Genomic DNA, 18,247 nt, shown 5'->3' on the forward strand with positions numbered 1-18,247 from the left:
TAAAAAACACAAATTTCTGTTCCACTAATGCAAACAGTGTTGTTAGGGGGGGGGGGTTACACAAGCACAGCATTACTGTTTTGAGGGAGCTAACAGCTTCAAGATATAAGTTGGCTTCTGAGAAACAAGCTGTGTGCACCAGCCCGCCCCCCATAAAAATAGTGTATAGGCAAATAGCAAACTATCCACTGTCCTGCATACTGAATTTGTGTAAAAATATGTACACAGACTGTAAAAGTCAAAGTGAAATCGCAGTAGGCCCAGTGAAGGGTACGGACCAGAGCAAAATAGCAAATCAGCGTGAGAAAAGTGTAAAATGTGCAAGTTAAATTGGAAGTGAATTCAGAAAATGTATGTGTAGAAGAAAGTACTTATAGAGATCATGTACACTAAATCATAATTCATGCATTACGCAGCTGTGTCCGTTCTTATAGGGTACTTGGTTGAGACTTTGCAGCCTTTTATAACTGGATAAGTCTATTTACAAATAAGACTGAGAGGCACACGTGGAATGCCTCCTATCATGAGTGATGCGAATATACATCTTTGCCTACGAGCAACAAGAATCATCTCTTGGTTTGAGACTTTTGACCTGCATAGCGAGAGACCTAACAACAGAGAATCTCCTATTTTTTTTTATCCAGAACCCAGATTTGTGTTTATCGAGATAGAACATTTGCCACACTGGTAATAATGATGCATGCTGTTGGAACATACATTTCCATCTTGATAGCTTTGCCACATGTTGACTAGATATCTGCCCTGGCCCAATCCCAGAAACTGCTACTTCGGTACTTCATATATTTATTGTGATTAAATACTCATTTCAGGTGGAGGGCTTTTAAACCCACTGCATCATCGGTGAAGGGGGAACAAAGAATACATTTGATGCAAACACTGATGCAGTGAAGAGCAGTTTCCCTACAGTGACTGTGGTACGAAGAAAGGTGGGAACTGGTGTCACTAATTCTAACTCAGAACTCCTGATTAGGAAATAAGCCATCCAGCTCAGTTCTGGACACTCCATCCACATCTTGCAGTCTTAAATGTATCATTTATCTACATGATGGACAGTAACCAATGACATTAGCAATGGTAAGATGCAAGCGTAACTGAATGGTATGCAGAACACTGGGCTGCTAAACTCTTCAGTGGGAAAACAAGGAGGTAAACCGTGTTTAAAGTAACCAGTCAAGGCGAATTAAGCGATTCTGCGTTCCCAGATAAATAATTGTGCTTCACTGTAGATTCATGTAATAGGTGACCAAATGCTGCAGACATTTATTTTTAAATGCATGCATGTATAATGTATTCTCAAAAGGTCTTACCTCTGCTTCATTCTCTCATGCATCCTTCCATGCTGGATGCACTGTTCTTCCAGCTCGTCATTTCGTTTCTGCAGCTTGACAAGCCTGGTATTGATGTACTCATTGTCTTGACTAAGCTGTGATACTTCCAGCCTGTAAAGAGATTGCACAGTTGAAAGAGGTGGTCTTGACAATCAAATTCGAAAAAGTAAATGTTTAACTCTCCCACCAATGATTTAGGATCTATTTATGTATGCAACTCGTACAAAGTGAGCCTAGCTTCAAAGCGCTGTGCAATAAGGGAGTGGGTTACACTTGAAAATGAGGGTGGTGAGCAGTGAATGCAGATAAGAACATGATTAAGAATAGCAAAGAGATGCAGGGAGGTGGGACTTGACCTGATGGACTCCCAGGGGCAAGGACAGCACACAAACCCATTAGAGAACTTGGCTTTCGAAGGGATGGAAAGCAAGGTAAACAAAACAGGAGAGTAAGAAGATGAGATGAGCTTGTTTCTCTTCTCCTTAACAATGTACAAACAAATAATAGTCAGCTCGCTACCATACCAGTATAATGTCACAAATGGCTTTCACTAGGATGTATCAGCCCATTATTATCGAACTTCACATCTACCATCACTGTTTTTAATCCTACCAAAGGGATCAACGATTAAAACTTCCCAAGGGACAGATCACCTTGAGGCAGTTTTAATTCACCCATAAATCCACAATTTCACACAAAAACAGCTCTGCTTTAATCAGGGATAGTAGCACACCCGAGATGCATTAGGCGTCTTGGGTGGAAACCCAATGAGGAAGCATGACAACAATTTGGTTGGTGGGTGAGAGTTCTTTTAAAAACCAAAGGTTTTTCTGGATACATGAGTGTAAGGCATTCATGACGTTATACTGGTAAGGTAGCGAGCTTGTATTCATTTGAGATGGAAAACTAGTCAGCATGTAGTCCTGTAACTGACTGGTCACACTGTGATAAGGTTCTGCTTGGACAAAATGGGTTTTCAGCTTCTTGAGAAAGTGGGGAAAGGCTATTGCCTACAGATCTGAACTGTGATGCTGATCCAGAGCCTCAGGGAATAGGTGGATAATAGCGGCAACTCATCTTCTGCCTCTTGCATCTCCTGACTTCTAGTCTGCTGAAGCAGGTGTTTTGTGTGTTGGTGTTCAATCAAGGGTCTTGATTTATGAAACCAGTTTGTTACAGTGGTGTTGCAGTACTAAGGAGATGTAGATTTTTTTTAACACAAACGTTATTGCATTTTAAAAAAAAGGTATTACAGTTGTAACGCATTTCCGTAGGCAAATGAGAACATTCGGATAAAGTCAGATAGATATTTCAACATCATTACAGGCGTGATTGTCAATCAACACCGCTTTCATGCAAAACAACAAACAAATGATTAAGGTACCCACCCCCTACCTGGATCCCCAATAAACTTGACATGTCACCTAGTAATTATACCATACAATGCTAGGGGGAGAGCAAGTGTACGGACTATGTGAAGCTGTTGTTATGTGAACGTCAGAAGAATGCTGCAACCTAAGGATACAAATAGTGCTATACCACTGTTGTCCGTGCTGGCCTCGTCATCTTAGCTGTTCAGGGTTCTGGTTCTTGTGCCCTGCAGCCCTCCAGTAGTGTATTCAACTAGAAGGGAATAGGTGTTTTACACAGAGCCCTGTATTCCTCCCGCCTAAGGGTCTCACTTTCAGAAAGTCCCCAATGCATGACCATCCTGGGGGCCAACATGGATATCCAGCAGTTGGTTTAAGCATTTCACTAGTAGCAGTGCTAGGTTTGTGAACCGAGTCCCTATCTAAGAGCCCCTAGGTCCTGTGGGCAGTCCGAGTATGTACTGTTCAGGGCTACCCATTGAGGTCACCCTGTTAGATCCAGCCTCCACTATTCCCGTCCAGTAGTTTGCTATCCGGGGTCAGGCCCACAGCATATGCATCAGGTCTGCTCCATGCTCATTGCAGCGGGGGCACATCGAGAATGCTGTGGGGTACATCCGGTCAATTTTGTGTGGTGTCAAATATGCTCTGTGTAGTATGGAAAATTGGATGATTTTGAATCTCGAATTACGAGATTGTTTTCTGGATATTCCAACATACAGGCCCATTTGTTATCTGAGAGTTTCCGAGCCAGGCCCGTCTCCCACTTGTTATTTAGGGAAGTGAGTGGTGCCATAAGTTGTTTCCGGAGTTTCCTGTACAACCAGCGCACTAGGTGATGAACGTGACCCATAGTATTAAGTGCTCTAAGGAGTTCATGAGTAGGGTGATCCTGCCCATCCGCTGCCCAATATTTACGTACATATCGAAGAATACTGGCATGGGTGAGGAACAAGGCATTGGGGAAACCATGAGTGTCTACAAAATCAGTGTGGGACATCAGTGTGCCATGCGCAAATAGCCCCCCTACAGTGGTGACATCCACATGCTCCCAGAGGTCCAGTCTACGCCTTGTCAAGGTGCGAGAAGCGGTAGAAAGGCCACAAAAAGTTATATTAGGTGCATAAAGTGACTGTGCAGCAGTTTATTTCATCGCCATTTCCCAGTATATCAGGGTATACTTGATAGTAATGTATGTGTGGGCAAGGACTGAGCATTGGGATATAGCAGTCTATGAAACTGGTGTCGACCAACTTGAGTCGCTGGGTAGCCTATTTCCGACTTATTGCGACCAGCCAACCAATATGATAACCACTGTAGTTGTCCAGCTATACAATAGGCCTTGCAATCTGGGGCCCCCATTCTTCCTTGTCCGTTGGTAGTTGCAATTTCTCTAGGCCGAGTCTGCGGTGCCCTTTTCCACACACATGGTCAACTGGTTTAGTATTTAATAATTTAAACACCCAGGCTAGTATTATAATGGGTAAATTCACGAAGTGGTACAACAAGAGCAGTAACATTTTTTTTTTCCAAAGTATGTTTATTGAAAGTTTCAAATGCAAGCAGAGTACCAGACAGCGTAATACAAATACATGGCCATAGCAGAAAATCCCACATCAGATAGAGTACAGGCAGGATGATGAAATGGCAGGCCACGTAGGCAGCAAAGAAGAAAAGACAACAAGCAGCGAAGGGAGCAGGATTCCCCCTGTGGGACCAACAGCCCAGTTGAGGGGTAAGCGTTCTAAGCAGCCGGGAAAACGGCCCCTAGAAACTCAATCACAAATCAGCCAGTCCACATCCGGAGGCGAGCGGAGGGGAAAAGACCCCAGTGATCTGTTGTGGGAGGCCAAGAAGAACTGGGCATAGCTGCTTGGCCTTAACAAAGGCATGCCAAGAATTAAACCAGAACAAAACAGGCACCCCCCATCCCCCTCCCATCCGTCCCGCCCCCCCCCCCTCCCTACCCCAACTAAAAGATGAGGGAAACAGCAAAGAAAACAGCAGATCCAATAAGGAGGAGTGTATCAGGCGGGATGGAGTGCTCACATTTGGAAAAGGTGAAGATCCCTGAGCGTGGGCGGACAGACTGCTGAAGGGAGGCCTCATGAGAGAAAAGTGACCAGCGGACCCCATTTAAAAATGAAGTTCTTAAATCCATCCCTGAAAATGTCCGCCATGCGCTCTAAGTTCAGGAGTTGCCAAAGGCGAACGGGCCATAGGGACACGGCGGGGGCCTCTTTCTTCTTCCAAGCCCCCGCCAGGGTTATCTTGGCAGCCCCAATGCACAGCCACATGATGGCTTTGTCCGCCCACGTTTGATGTAGCAGGGAGGGATCGCGGAGCCCCAGAAGGACCCCCACCATGTCCGTGGGAATAGGATAGCCAATCATCTCCTTTATGTGCGCCAACATTTCTTCCCAATAGGGTCTAATGGAGGGGCAGTCCCACCAGATATGACGAAAATCCCCCAACTGACCACAACCTCTCCAACATCTGTCCAAGTCGGCGGGGAATATCCGTCGAAGCTTGGAAGGGTGAAGATACCAGTCCATCATCATCTTGAGGTGGGCTTCTAGGAGGGCGATAGACTGATTAAAACGGTGGGTATCTGCCCACAGATGAGCCCAGTCCTCATCGGCGATGGGGCGCTGTAGCAGGTCTTCCCACATAGTCATGTATCTAGGACGCGGCGAGATGCAGGTTTTGAGCAAGAAAGAATAGATAAAGGATATCACTCCCTTCATCGAGGAAGATCCAGCGAGGAAGGCCTCAAATTTGGTCAAGGGACATCACCACCACCACATCCACCACCACCACCACATCCACATCCACCACCACATCCACCACCAGCATCTCTAATGGGGGGGTGAAGAGCACAGTGCATGAGTTGGGTGTAGTGATAGGATTCAGTGGCTGGCAGGTGGAATTCATCCCGACATTCCTGAAAGGTGGGGGGCTTCCCTCCACCGAATAGATGTATCAAGGCGAGGCACCCGCCCTCCTTCCAGGGGTTAAAGGGGCCCAACCGGAGGAAAAAGGGAGGTGTTGTGTATCGGAGTGTAGGGGGACCGGAAGGTGGTCCAGAGTTCGTCAGCTGTTAGAGTGTCCCAGACCTTCAATGTGGTGCTTGTGGGCGTGCTCAGGTAGGCGTTCAAAGGTCTATCCCTGCGTGGGCGCCAAGCTAAATCCCATATGATCCGGCCCGTCACACCGCGATCCATATGGAGCCAGTGTTTCTCAGAATCTCGATCAGCACCCGCAGCTGGGCTGCCTTGAAATACATCTGAATGTCCGGCAGCCCCACTCCTCCCTCAGAACGAGGCTGTCGTAACAGAGAGAAGGAAAAGCGTGCCCTACCCCCCTGCCAGATGAAGCGAAGCAACGTGGACTTGAGTCTCTGGAAATAGTCGGGTTCGGGGCTGATGGGGAGTGCTTGAAAGAGGTAGAGTAATTTAGGTAGGAGGATCATTTTAATAGCGTGGATGCGGCCCAGCCGCGAGAGGAAGAGCGGCTTCTATTTTGCCAATTCGGTTTGGATGTGCATGAGGAGAGGTGGAAAATTAGCCTGAAAGAGGCCCCGAAGCGAAGGGGTCAAACACACCCCCAGGTATTGTAGGGACTGAGCGGCCCAGGCGAGCGGAGTGGAGGAGCGCAGCTGACCCGCCCTATCCGAAGGCAGGGAGAGGTTAAGAATAAGAGACTTGCTAGCATTGACCTTGAAGCCCGAGAGGGACTCGAAGCGAGGGAGCTCCGCTTGGAGGCTAGGGAGAGAGCTCTCCGGTTCTGTGAGGGACAATAGGATATCGTCTGCAAAGAGGGAGATCTTGTGGAGATCGCCTGCAAACGGGATCCCCTGAATAGCCGCGTTTTGTCGCACCGCCATCGCTAGGTGTTCAATGCTAAGGGCAAAAAGCAGGGGGGAAAGGGGACATCACTGCCTTGTCCCCCGAGAATGCCTGAACGAGCCAGAGCTCGTGCCATTGACCAGCACCCTGGAAGTGGGGGCCAAGTAGTTCGCTTGGATCATCGCGATGAATTTGGACGAGAAGCCGAAGCTAGCCATCACTCGGAAGAAGAAGGCCCAGTTGACCCGATCAAAGGCCTTCTCCGCGTCCAGGCCAACCAATACAGCCAGGATTCGAAATTTGTTGACCTTGTCTATGAGATGCACTATCCGGCCGGTGTTATCGTGGGTTTAGCAGTAACATTTTTGACAAGGCCAGACGTTTGGCCACTAATAGAGGCAATGTAACCCAAAAGGCCACTTGAGGCTTAAGTGCTGTAACCGTACGAGTTAGGTTCCCTTCCAATAGGTCACATCCGTCCCTATAAATCTGAACTCCAAGATACCGAAAGGTGCATGAGGCAACTGGTATCTGCAAGTCTCCGAACTGGAGCATAGGCTCCACTTGCGTGCCAACAAAGGAGTAAGCACACGATCATCATTGATTCCAGGAAGATTTCTAAAAGTATACAGCAGCCGGACCATCTCTACCTGCCCCCCTCAATATCTTTGATATACAATATCATATTGTCAGCATTGAGAGATACAGTATGTACTGTGTTGCCTATAGAAAACTAACTACATGTAGAAAATGCATTGTATGTGATGTGAGCAAGCAGCAGGAGCTAATGGGACTCTACAAGGCTTGGTAAGGTTCTGCAGTACTAGTGGAGGCCTTTAATGAGGTGCATCATTACATGTAGGAGAGTATTTAGTGGAGTATGGGTGGTCTTGAATGCAGTCCAGCAGAGTTTTACTAACGTCAATGAGGGAGAGAATCAGTGGTTGGATGGCGGATCACTATTTTTATTTATTTATTTTGTGTACTTGTAGAGCGCAGTCCTGTCACCCAAAGTGCATCCTGGCGCTTTGAACTTTGGCGGTTGCACTTTTCACTGCTCAAGCAATTTTAGGAAAGAGATGCGTTTTTAGCGCTTTCTTAAACGGCAAGTAGTCCCTGTGGTTTCGCAAAGAGAGAGGCAGGGAGTTCCAAAGTTTGGCCGCAGCAACACTAAATGAGCGGCCACCCATCCTAACTCTCTGAAACCTCGGAACTACCAGTACCTGTGCTGAAGAAGAGCGGAGGGGCCGCGAGGCAGAGTACCAGGCAAACATATTCTGCAACGGTACTGGGCCCTGTTGGTGTACTGCCTTAAACACCAAGCATGCAGCTTTATACAGCACTCGCAGATGTACCGGGAGCCAGTGTAGCTCTCTTAGAGCTAAAGTGGAAGAGCTAGACCTAGGGCGGGAAAGAGCCAACTTGGCAGCCATATTCTGCACCCGCTGTAACTTCCCCAGCAGATTTTTTGGGGCCTCCAGAAGTAGCGCATTGCAATAGTCTAGACGACTTAGTATGGTACCGCGAACTACTTCCGGCCTGGCCTGGGCGGGGAGAAGGGGCAGAACTTTGCGCAACATGAGTAACAGCATCATGCACGTAGAGATGGTTTTGTTGACGTGTATGTCAAGCTGTAAGTTTGGGCCGAAGATCACCCCCAAGTTACGGGCTGATTCCGCCGCCGACACTGGCTCAGGAAAGGTGGCAGGCCAAAAGTTCTCTGGAAGTGCCCGCGGAATCCGGTCTACGGAACAATAGAGCACCTCCGTCTTTGAGCTGTTAAATTGTAAAGAGTTGGCCCGTAGCCAGTCCGCTGTGGCTGCCATACAGCGATGAAATGTCTCCTGCGGGACCGCATTGTTTCCTTCCAAGGAAAAGACCAGCTGGGTGTCATCGACGTAATTAAAAGCCGAGACACCAAAAGATTTTATAAGCTGGACCAAGGGGCGGAGGTACAGACTAAAAAGTATAGGGCTGATGGCCGAGCCCTGTGGAACCCCCTGACCTACTTTCCTTGGTTCAGAGCAAAATGGAGTAAGCGAGACCAATTGTTGCCGGCTGCCAAGATAGGATATCAGCCAGTCTCTTGCACCCTCTGTGACCCCACACTCCTCTAGTCTCCTGATAAGGGTCGATGGGAAACCGTATCGAACGCGGCCGACATGTCGAGCAGCACTAAAAAGGCTGCCCGACCACTGTCGACACGCGAACGAAGATTGTCCAATACGGATACCAGTGCGGACTCCGTCCCGTGCCCGGGGCGGAAGCCAAACTGTGCCTCATCGAACCATCCGATGTTCTCCAGGAAGCCAGAGAGTGAGCGGGTCACCCATTTTTCCATGATCTTAATAGGAAACGGGAGCAGAGAGATTGGCCTGTAGTTGGACAAGCAGGCAGGGTCCAACGTTGGTTTCTTGAGCAGAGGTGACACTACTGCTAGCTTCCAACACTCGGGAACGGATGCCAACTCCAAAGACTGGAGGCAGATGGAGTACAAAGGCTGAAAAAGTTCCGCGTGGAAGACCTTCCAGAACTTAGGAGGCAGTGGGTCGAGTTGAGAGCCCGAAGACACCGTATGCGCCAGGTTGCAGAATTCCTCAAAGGAGGGACGGGGACAGAGTCTCAGTTGGGGTCGACTGGAAGGAATGTCCGGAGCTCTCAAGCAGAGAACTGGGTCGCTCGTCTGGGGTCGACTGAGTGGCCCGACCGGAGCTCCCAGACTGGGACCAAAGGCACCCGTCTGGGGTCGACTGGACGAGCCAGCCAGAGCTCCCAGGTCGAGGGTTCCCGGTGAGAGAGCTGCGTCAATCGGCTGGGGTCGACTGGGTGACCCGTTCGGAGCTCCCGAGCCAGGGCTAGAGCCAACTTGCCGGGGTCGACTGAGCGGGCTAACCGGAGCTCCCAAGCCGAGAGCAGGGGGCAGAGGATTTTTTAAACCCTCTAAGATCTTTGCAGTCTTTTCCTCAAAGGCACCCGCCAGGGAGTCGCACAAGGCCTGTGACGCAACAACCATGTTGGCCACACACACTGGGTGGGACAAGTCCCTGACAACTTTAAACAGGGCTTGAGATTTATTAGGCGCCTGGTTCAAGGTGGACTCCAAAAAAGCCGCCTTAGCCAGCTTGATCTGCGCTTTGTAGCCCTGCAGTGCGAGCCTGAACGAGGCCTTAGCTGAGGTAGAGTACTGCTTCCTCCAAGCTCTCTCAGCACGTTTGCAGCTCAACTTCAACTGTCGTAGCTCTTCCGTGTACCAGGGAAAAGCCCGGTTCACTCTCCCTCGAGACTTACGAAGGGGCACCACCTTGTCTAGTGTGTCGGTAATAGACCGGCACAAGGTATGGTAGCTTTCCTCCACCGAGTTACTCAAACAGAAGTTGTCGGGTAGTAACGATGGCAGTGAAGATGACCTAAATAATCGGGACCAAGGTCTACCCAATTTCGACAGTCCTACACCGGCTGCTTCAGCGGGATAGTCCCCTACACAAAGGGAGAAAACCACCAGTGCATGGTCAGTCCAGCATTGGCGAAGAATATCGTGGACCACAGCTGATTGAGCATCAGCGAAAATCAGGTCTAGGACGTGACCTCCCCTGTGCGTCGCAGAGCTGACCAGTTGCTGCAACTGAATGTCGCCAAAAGCTTGGCAGAGTGTCGTAAACGCCCCATCCAGTGGACCACCCTGCCATAAGTTGAAGTCCCCCAGGACCAACAGCTTAGAGTGAGTATTGGATAGGTCATATATCAAGTCCAGGAAGTCTGATAGGGAAGGTACAGAGCCCGGTGGGCGATAGCATAGCACACCTGTGAGTAGTGTTCTCTCCAGATCTTTAATGGAGAATCCCATCAGTTCAAAGCCAGGGACCTCACTGATTTTAAGTTGGAGGAGACCCAGCGATTCTCTGAAGATGATACCGATTCCACCACCTCTGTTCTTCAGCCGAGGGGTGTGAATGATTTTAAAACCTGGGGGGCAAGCTAGTCCCAGTTCAACTAGACAGTCCTCCCGAGTCCAAGTTTTTCACTAATCCACGTTTAGCTTTAAGGGCCTTCCTCTGCAAAGGATGGCAAACAAATATCAGGCTTTATTTCTCTTGAGAACAATACGAATCCTGTAGCAGAGGTCGGTATCACTTACAAAGGCCAGGAACCTGGCAGTGTGGAGGAGTCAAGTGGTGAAGCCATGAACATTCATCTCAGAAAGCTAGACTTGTACCCGTTTGTCATTTATAGTCACTGGCAGTGAATACAACTTACATCTTTGTGTTGCATTTGAGATAGGCCTTAGAAGCGCAGACGAATAATTTAGAGGTAGTGCTTTAGGCATCCGATTCTCTGTTTGGATGAAACTTTCACAAGGAGCTGCTTGTCATCCATCTACTGACTGATTTTGATGTTCTTGTTAGCCAGGAGGGCTCTTCAGAGCTCCATATACAGGTCGAAGATCCCTTGATGAGAAGATAAACCCTTGGGGGATGACACTGACTTTGTTGTAGTGTTCTGATCTGAAGAAACGCTTTGGACTGTCTGGGGTCGGTTATACAGATTTAACTCAAATCACTGCAGCACAGTATCATTGAATCCCATTGGAAGTAGTGAGGGCCTTATGTAGGGATTGCTAGTCAATGGTGTTAAAGCCTAAAAACATGTCAAGCAGGACGAGGAGGAAGGAGTCTGCTAGGTGGGAGGCTTTAACCATCTGGTGTGATGCAGTCTCCATACTACACGGCAGAAGTGAATCCTAAATGGTAGTTTTGAAGAACGGTGTAGTGGGGATCTTTTCAGAATAACCTTTTCAGTGAGCCTCCTTATTTATGCCAGAGGGGTTTATCCAGTCCGAGAGGTGGCTGTTTGGGAAGGAACAATGGGTAAGGTGCACAGGTTCTGTGGAGGTGCAAGGGGACTTCAAAGACTGGATGAGAATGATGTGTTTATCCGAGGTGGAGTTTATGGTAGTCCACGCGGGGGTGTTGCATGGTGGATTAGTTGTGGTGATATCGGGCATGGTAGTATTTTAAGATATTGTCAAACTTGCTTTGAAGAAATTACTGAACGACATGTGCATCACTTACAGTGCTCAATAAGTCAAAAATTGAGCTTATAGAGACCATATATTAAATAAAAACACTTAACATTTCATCTAACCTTTGAATGAAACTGGGGATATTGATATATACATATGCATAAAACATATTAAAAAAAATTACTATAATTTTTAACAGCAATTACAAATATTTTTACTGCGCAAATCACATCTAAAAAGAGTTATAGTTTGAAATTAGGTTCTAATTCCATACTCATAAAAATATGGTTTAAATTCTTCCTCTTAGCTGCCATAAAAATAGACAATCAAACATTATATAGGCATTGATACATTGTGTTCTCAAACCACGTATGCATTCCACTCAACCCCGTTGTCTTGGATTAAACCAAATACCTCTGCTCACAAATGAAAAGGATTCAGCCCTATTTTACATTTTAAAATAGGTAGTCTTATCTCTGGATTTTGTAGGTAATTATTATAAGGATAAACAGATGCTTGGTAGGTAATTATTATAAGGATAAACAGATGCTTTCTGATAGAATTCTCTTTCACTGGGTTGACATCTTACAGTGCAAATACTTTAGGTCTTTCTTCCTAGATTTAGTTTGTTTCAGTGACCCTAACTTTGATTCTGACAGGCTCAGGGATAGGCTTGGAGCAAGCAGATCTATATAGAGTGAAGTATATAACCTGGTTAAGATATTTCTGGTGTCCTTGGCCCATCTTAGTTCAATTGTTATAATCTCCTCTTGACATAATTTTGTTAGATTGCAGTGTTGAGATTCCAAGCCTAACTCAAAAGAGAAAAGTAGACAACCAAGCTAGGAAACTTTGACTTAGGAAAGTTTGCTTCAGTTTTAACTGTCTGGACCATAGATGGATTTAGTAGGCACAGAAGATAATTTAAACATCTTCTTCCTATCTGGTTCCACTGATAATTACAGTTCAGACACAGAATCTCCACTGCATACAAAATCCGAGGATGAATCATTGCAGAATAGACTGCTAAGACGAGTCTAAAAGAGGGTCCACCAAAATCCCTACTACATGTATTTAACTACACCACTGAAGTCAAGGTTCTTGATGTTAAAGAGTCTATGTTGTCATTCCAATTGAGTTTCTTAGGAAACATCATACAACAATGTTTACAGGAATCTACTTATTCAATACCATGAAAAGGGTGCGCATTTCTGTCCAAACAACAAGACTTTTGTTTCCTAGATTTTGGCTACTATATTCTTTTGATCACAATATTTATAGAACTCTGTTAGTTTCCTCTGTAGATCAATCCGAGTCATGTCCATATTTCTAGGCCATTGGCAAAGAAGAGACAAAGGGCATGGTTCCCACTCATCCTGGGAGAGACAAACCTATTTTTGATCAAGTGGATGGAAGGTCTGGCAACAACAGAGCAAACAAGATAGGAGCTAGGACATAGCTCTTCCCCAAATCATTTTATTGGAAATTGTCCTTTAAGAGGGAACCCTCAGTGTCGACTCAAACTATAGCAGAGGTTTCATTGTGGAACTCTCTCAAAATAGCAAGTAAACCCTCTAATATTTCTAATTGAATAAGGCGTCCCACAATAAGTTTTGATTAACCAAGTCAAAGGCTATTTGGATATCAACAAAAGTTATTTTGTTTAAAAGAGGTATTTTCTCAGGTCTATGAATTTGTGGGCTATGGTTTATAGACAAAAAATGGTCTATGGTGGAATTACTTCCTTTAAATCCACCTGGCTCAACAGGGATTAAGCTCCTGTTCTATATCCAGTCATTGAAATATTGAACTATTATTTTAGCAAACAATTTTGCCCCGTCTAGTAGGCTTATCAATCTATAGTTGCTAGGGAATAACAGGTCATCTTTTTAGAAGAATGGTTTTATATTTGTCCCTTTCCACCTTTCTGGGAATCTTCCCTTGTATAGGATTCTTTGGAAAACGAAAGAAAATAACCTAGCACACCGCTCCATGTTTGATTGTAAAGATACGGGGAGAAAGTCATCAGGGCTTATGGTCCTTGAAAAATTCATGGCAAAAGCGGTATTTATTTTAAAGGTATTAGTAGGCACAATATCATTTACCGTCATGATTTTCTCTTTCTGTTTCCTAATTTGACTCTTGAGGGCTTGGCAATCTACATCAAACCATCCCCTATCTTTTCTTTGAATATATGGGGTAACCTTTCTCAAATCATCTTCCTGTTTTTAACTTATCCTTGAGCAATTCCATTCTGCTTTATTATACGAAATACCAGTTTAATATGTTGTTATTCAATAACTCATCAGTAGAGTCCAACGTTTTTGCTGGTAGTCAGAAAGTATTAACTAATAAAAAATCGCCTATGATTGCTACCATCAATTTGCAGTACTTGTAAATCACTAATCAAATCAAAATATCATGCTTGCAAGAACATATAATCAATTGGATATCATTGATTAGCTTTCCATTCCAACCGTAAAAAACTCCAGATAAGAGTAGTTGCATCACCCTTCACCCTCAAGATTTTCCGTTTCTGTTTACTCATCTTGCTCTTGGGGGCGTGGAAATCCACGCCAAGCTATCCCATGCAGATTGTGAAGAAGACCAGAAACAGAGCAGAACTTTGGAAGGGCAAAAAGTAGCCTGGCTGCCACATTTTGGGCAAGCTGGAGTCTTCTGATGACTGATTTTGTTAGAGCCAAGATACAAGATCTACAGTAGTCAAGTTGGGACAGAATTACTGCTTGAAAGATGGTTTGTCGGGTGCTGGAATCAAAGAGGCGGAGGATTGGTTTGAGGCTTCTCATAAGCTTGAAACAAGTGCCAACAACCGATTTAACTTGGGCCTCAAAGGCCAGGGTACTGTCCATGATGACTCCTAAGTTATTAATGAAAGACTTGGGTTTGGGAGGAGACCCGAAGGAGGAAGGCTACCAATGGTTGCCCCAAGAAAGAGTATCTTTTCCCAGTAGAAGGACTTTAGTTTTATTGGCATTCAAGCGGAGGCAGTTGACAGTCATCCATTCTGCCATCGCCAGCAGTCCTTTTTGGAAATTAGACCTGCCCAGCATCAGGTTATCTGTAAAAGAGAATACCAACTGAGTATAGGATATCATAGCAATCCCTGTAGATTTGAAACATTAAACAGGGTGGTGCTCAATGAAGAGCCCTGGGGGACACCATGGGGTACAGAATGAAGGTGAGAGCTGCGAGTAGGTGAGATGACCTGATCATTTTTAAGTCCCACACTCTTTAATATAATCTTGCCCATTTGGCAAAACTAGTTCAGTTTTTTAGCTTTTCGATTATTTTTTATGCCGATGTCGCACAACTTGTCAATTTCTGATCACATCCCTGACACACAGGAGTGTTTTAAAGAATGCCTTTAAGCTAAATGGGATGCATAACAGTTGCTCTACAGCTCACACCAGAGAAAAACAAAATTATAATTTTCAACACCTCCATGAGCATTGTGGCCCACTTCAGTCCCAAGATAAAGAAAGGAATGTAGGGATTCAATTAAATTGTGATTTTTTTTCAGCAGTGTTATCCAAATGTTTCTGTCTACTAATGTCACTATGGCAGTTCTTAGATTTCTGGATCTTTTCCTAGCAGAAGAAAAATGAGGTACATGCTTTGATCACGTCAAGACATGATTATTGTAATTACTTATATCTCGGCTTACCCAAATACTCTTTTCAGAGATTACAGGTGATTCAGAATGTGGGTGTTCACCTGATGCTGCAAATTCCTAAACATCACTCTATTTCTCCCTATCTTTGTTATCTTCATTGGCTTTTAAGAAATAAAAGAGTGATTGTTAAGGCTATGGTTTTAGTTTACAGAGGCCAAAGGAAGGTTGTGTCTACCTGCAAAAGATTTTTCAACTATAATCTCCAAGCAGAGCCGTGGGATCCAGAGGTGCTCGACTCTAGGTAGTTTCCAAACCAAGGTGAGCCAGAATTGGCAGACCCTCCTCTTTTCAAGGAGCCACACAATGGAATTTTCTTTTCGCTGAAATATGTCTTAAAAAAATAAAAATGCAGTTTTTTAACCTAGTTTAGCCTTCTCAATACCTTCCTATGGCTGGCCTATCACCAAGATAGCCCAGCTGGGATGGCTGCTTGAACTTTATAAATATACTTTCTTTTGTTGTATAGATTTTTATTGTCATTTCTAAAGTTACAACAACATTGATTGAATGCATCGTATCACAGTTTCAGTTACCAGCAGATCTTCAGTTAGAACACCCCCCCCCCACTTCCTCTCCCTCCACTCCCCCAAAGGCTCTGACAAATTATATTCAGGATAAATGCATACAGTACCTTATTAGTGTTTTCATAAAGTTGATCAAATGACAATGATGCAAGCAAAACATACAAGCATGTTTCGTGGGTCCCCTTAGAGATTCCACTGCAACTATATCAACGCCCGCTCCGTAACACATACCTATTCTATGGGGGGAGGAGGAAGTAACTCATCCGGCAGTGTCAGCAGCTCTGGGAGTATCGCCACCCAAGCCCATAGGTCATCCGCCAATTTATCATCCCTACATGTCTTGCTCATGTGGCTCCCTTCAGCATTCATCCATTCAGTCATATCCTTCAGAAGTCAGAAAAATGTGGCGCTTTCGGAGACAGCCATCCAATTACTATTCTACGCTTTGCCAACACCAGCCCCATGATAAGGAATTTTCTACTTCATTTCTTCTTCTTTCTAAAAGGGATGTGTCCCAGCAGGCATGAGCCTACCTCTCTGGGTATCCCCCACCCAGTGACCGTGTTCAGCTGCGCCAGAACTGACTGCCAGTTATCATCTATATTTGGGCACCCCCAGATTATATATATGAAATCCGCTGCTTGACCTTTGCATCAGGGGCACTCCAAGAAAGCTCTGGGTTATGGCGTGTAATCTACTGGGGGAAGGTTTACCTGGTGTATCACATTGTATTGCAACAATTTAAACCGCACGTCGGAGAATATTGTTTTTACTCCCTCATGTATCCCCTCCCTGTCTTTCGTCGTTAGGGATGCCTCTAAATTCGTATGCCATTTACGTTGCACCGAGAGTTCAATTAAGGGAGCGTCCTCTCTCAGGGCCCTGTATGTATTTGAGATCAAACTTCTCCCCCCCGACATGACTATCCTTGCTTCTGGCGTATGGGAGGCCATCAGAGCCTTGGGGAACGATGGCCAAATCTTGCATGCTGTAGTCACTTTTTTAGTGAATTGTAAGAATTGATCAGTTTCAAGTTGGAACATGTCTATGGCATGCGCCAGGGTAATAAGCATATCATTAGGAGAGCTCACGTAAAATATCACAGTTGCCCTCACGCCATTTATGTAGGGACATACAGCCACATGCATCAACAGAAGCAATTGCGAATCCTAAATAGCGATTTTTCAACATCAATATCTTTATTTCGGTTGAAACAACCATAAAAGAATACAATGCAATATTTAAAAACATTCATCATAAACAAGATGTGCCAATTGGGGTAGGTGAAGTTGCGATTTTTAAGGAATCGCTATTTAGGAATCGCAAAATCCGGGGGGCGTGGCTATGACGCTGCACAAGATGAACAGCTAGGGAGTTAGCTCCGCCGCATCGATTCACTCACGGACGCCTCCATCGCTGTTTTCCTGCTGCACACTGTCCCTAAATACCGGGACCATAAATCGGAATGTCTGTGAAGTCGGGTGAGCGCATTACAGACCTTTGGTGTGATGCGCATCCCCTCTTATGAGCACTGACTGCTTTTTCACGAACATAGCGCCCGCCATTTTGTGAATGCACGCTTTTCTACGCGCTCCGTTTTTCTTCAGGAAATTACATGGGTGCACTAAACACCTTTTCAAAGCGTTTTCACCCTCTTCTTTTTCTACAAATCAGGTGATATTGTCTGTTATATGCCTCCACTTTGATGTGCTTTCACCTGCGCTGAGATGTCACTTTATATACATCTTTTTGTTGCTGGACTGGCTTTTTATTTATTCTAAGCCTTGGAATGCAGCTCCTTCTTTCATAATTTCCATGGTCTTCAGTCTTCAGTCTTTTATTGTGTGGAAATCCCCTTCTACTCACTAAGGATCCCTTGCTAACTGCTGATGTGAGCAAGTTTTACTTCATATTGTCCATGCTTGCTTCACAGCACAACATGCTTTCACCTGCTTTCTGCTAAGGCTTTCAAGACATGTACTTGTTGTTCGAGTGACCCTTCATTTAATGTCACCTTTGGAACAAACTTTCTCCTCTCATTAATACTAAGGCCTCAAACGTCTTCCTGTGGGATTTCTTTTTTTTCATCTTATGACAACACTGCCCCTTTCCTCACCTGCTGTTTGGAGTACTCTGATTTTTATAAACTACCTACGTGGTTCGAAGGTTGTTTTTGGCTCTTTCTGAGTACTTTACTTCACCTTGGTGGTTCTCTGCTTCCTATGATTAAATTGCACTCGCCAAAGTTTATTTTTGTGCCCTCTACAACTGTTCCGGCAACCTCTTCCTTAACACTTCTTCCTCCTACTCCTGTACGTATAATGGCGGGAACATCCTCCCATCGCTCCTCTACTACGCAGGCTAAGTCCAATAAAACTTCTCCTCCTACTACTTCATCCAAACTTTTAAAGCAGGATCATCCCTCACCTGACAAAGCTT

The 18,247-nt window shown here is 45.4% G+C and overlaps 1 protein-coding gene across 1 annotated transcript in view; it reads right to left on the bottom strand.

The window, feature by feature from the left end:
- Window positions 1–18,247, bottom strand: part of SDCCAG8 (SHH signaling and ciliogenesis regulator SDCCAG8) — a 1,376,087-nt gene that overhangs the window by 541,896 nt on the left and 815,944 nt on the right. Inside the window, exon 16 of the mRNA XM_086925289.1 lies at window positions 1,329–1,460. Within this exon, the coding sequence (XP_086781415.1) occupies window positions 1,329–1,460 (132 nt within the window). The remainder of the gene's footprint in view (window positions 1–1,328; window positions 1,461–18,247) is intronic.

This window comes from Lissotriton vulgaris, chromosome 6 (assembly GCF_964263255.1).
Source record: "Lissotriton vulgaris chromosome 6, aLisVul1.2, whole genome shotgun sequence".
Taxonomy (NCBI): domain Eukaryota; kingdom Metazoa; phylum Chordata; class Amphibia; order Caudata; family Salamandridae; genus Lissotriton; species Lissotriton vulgaris.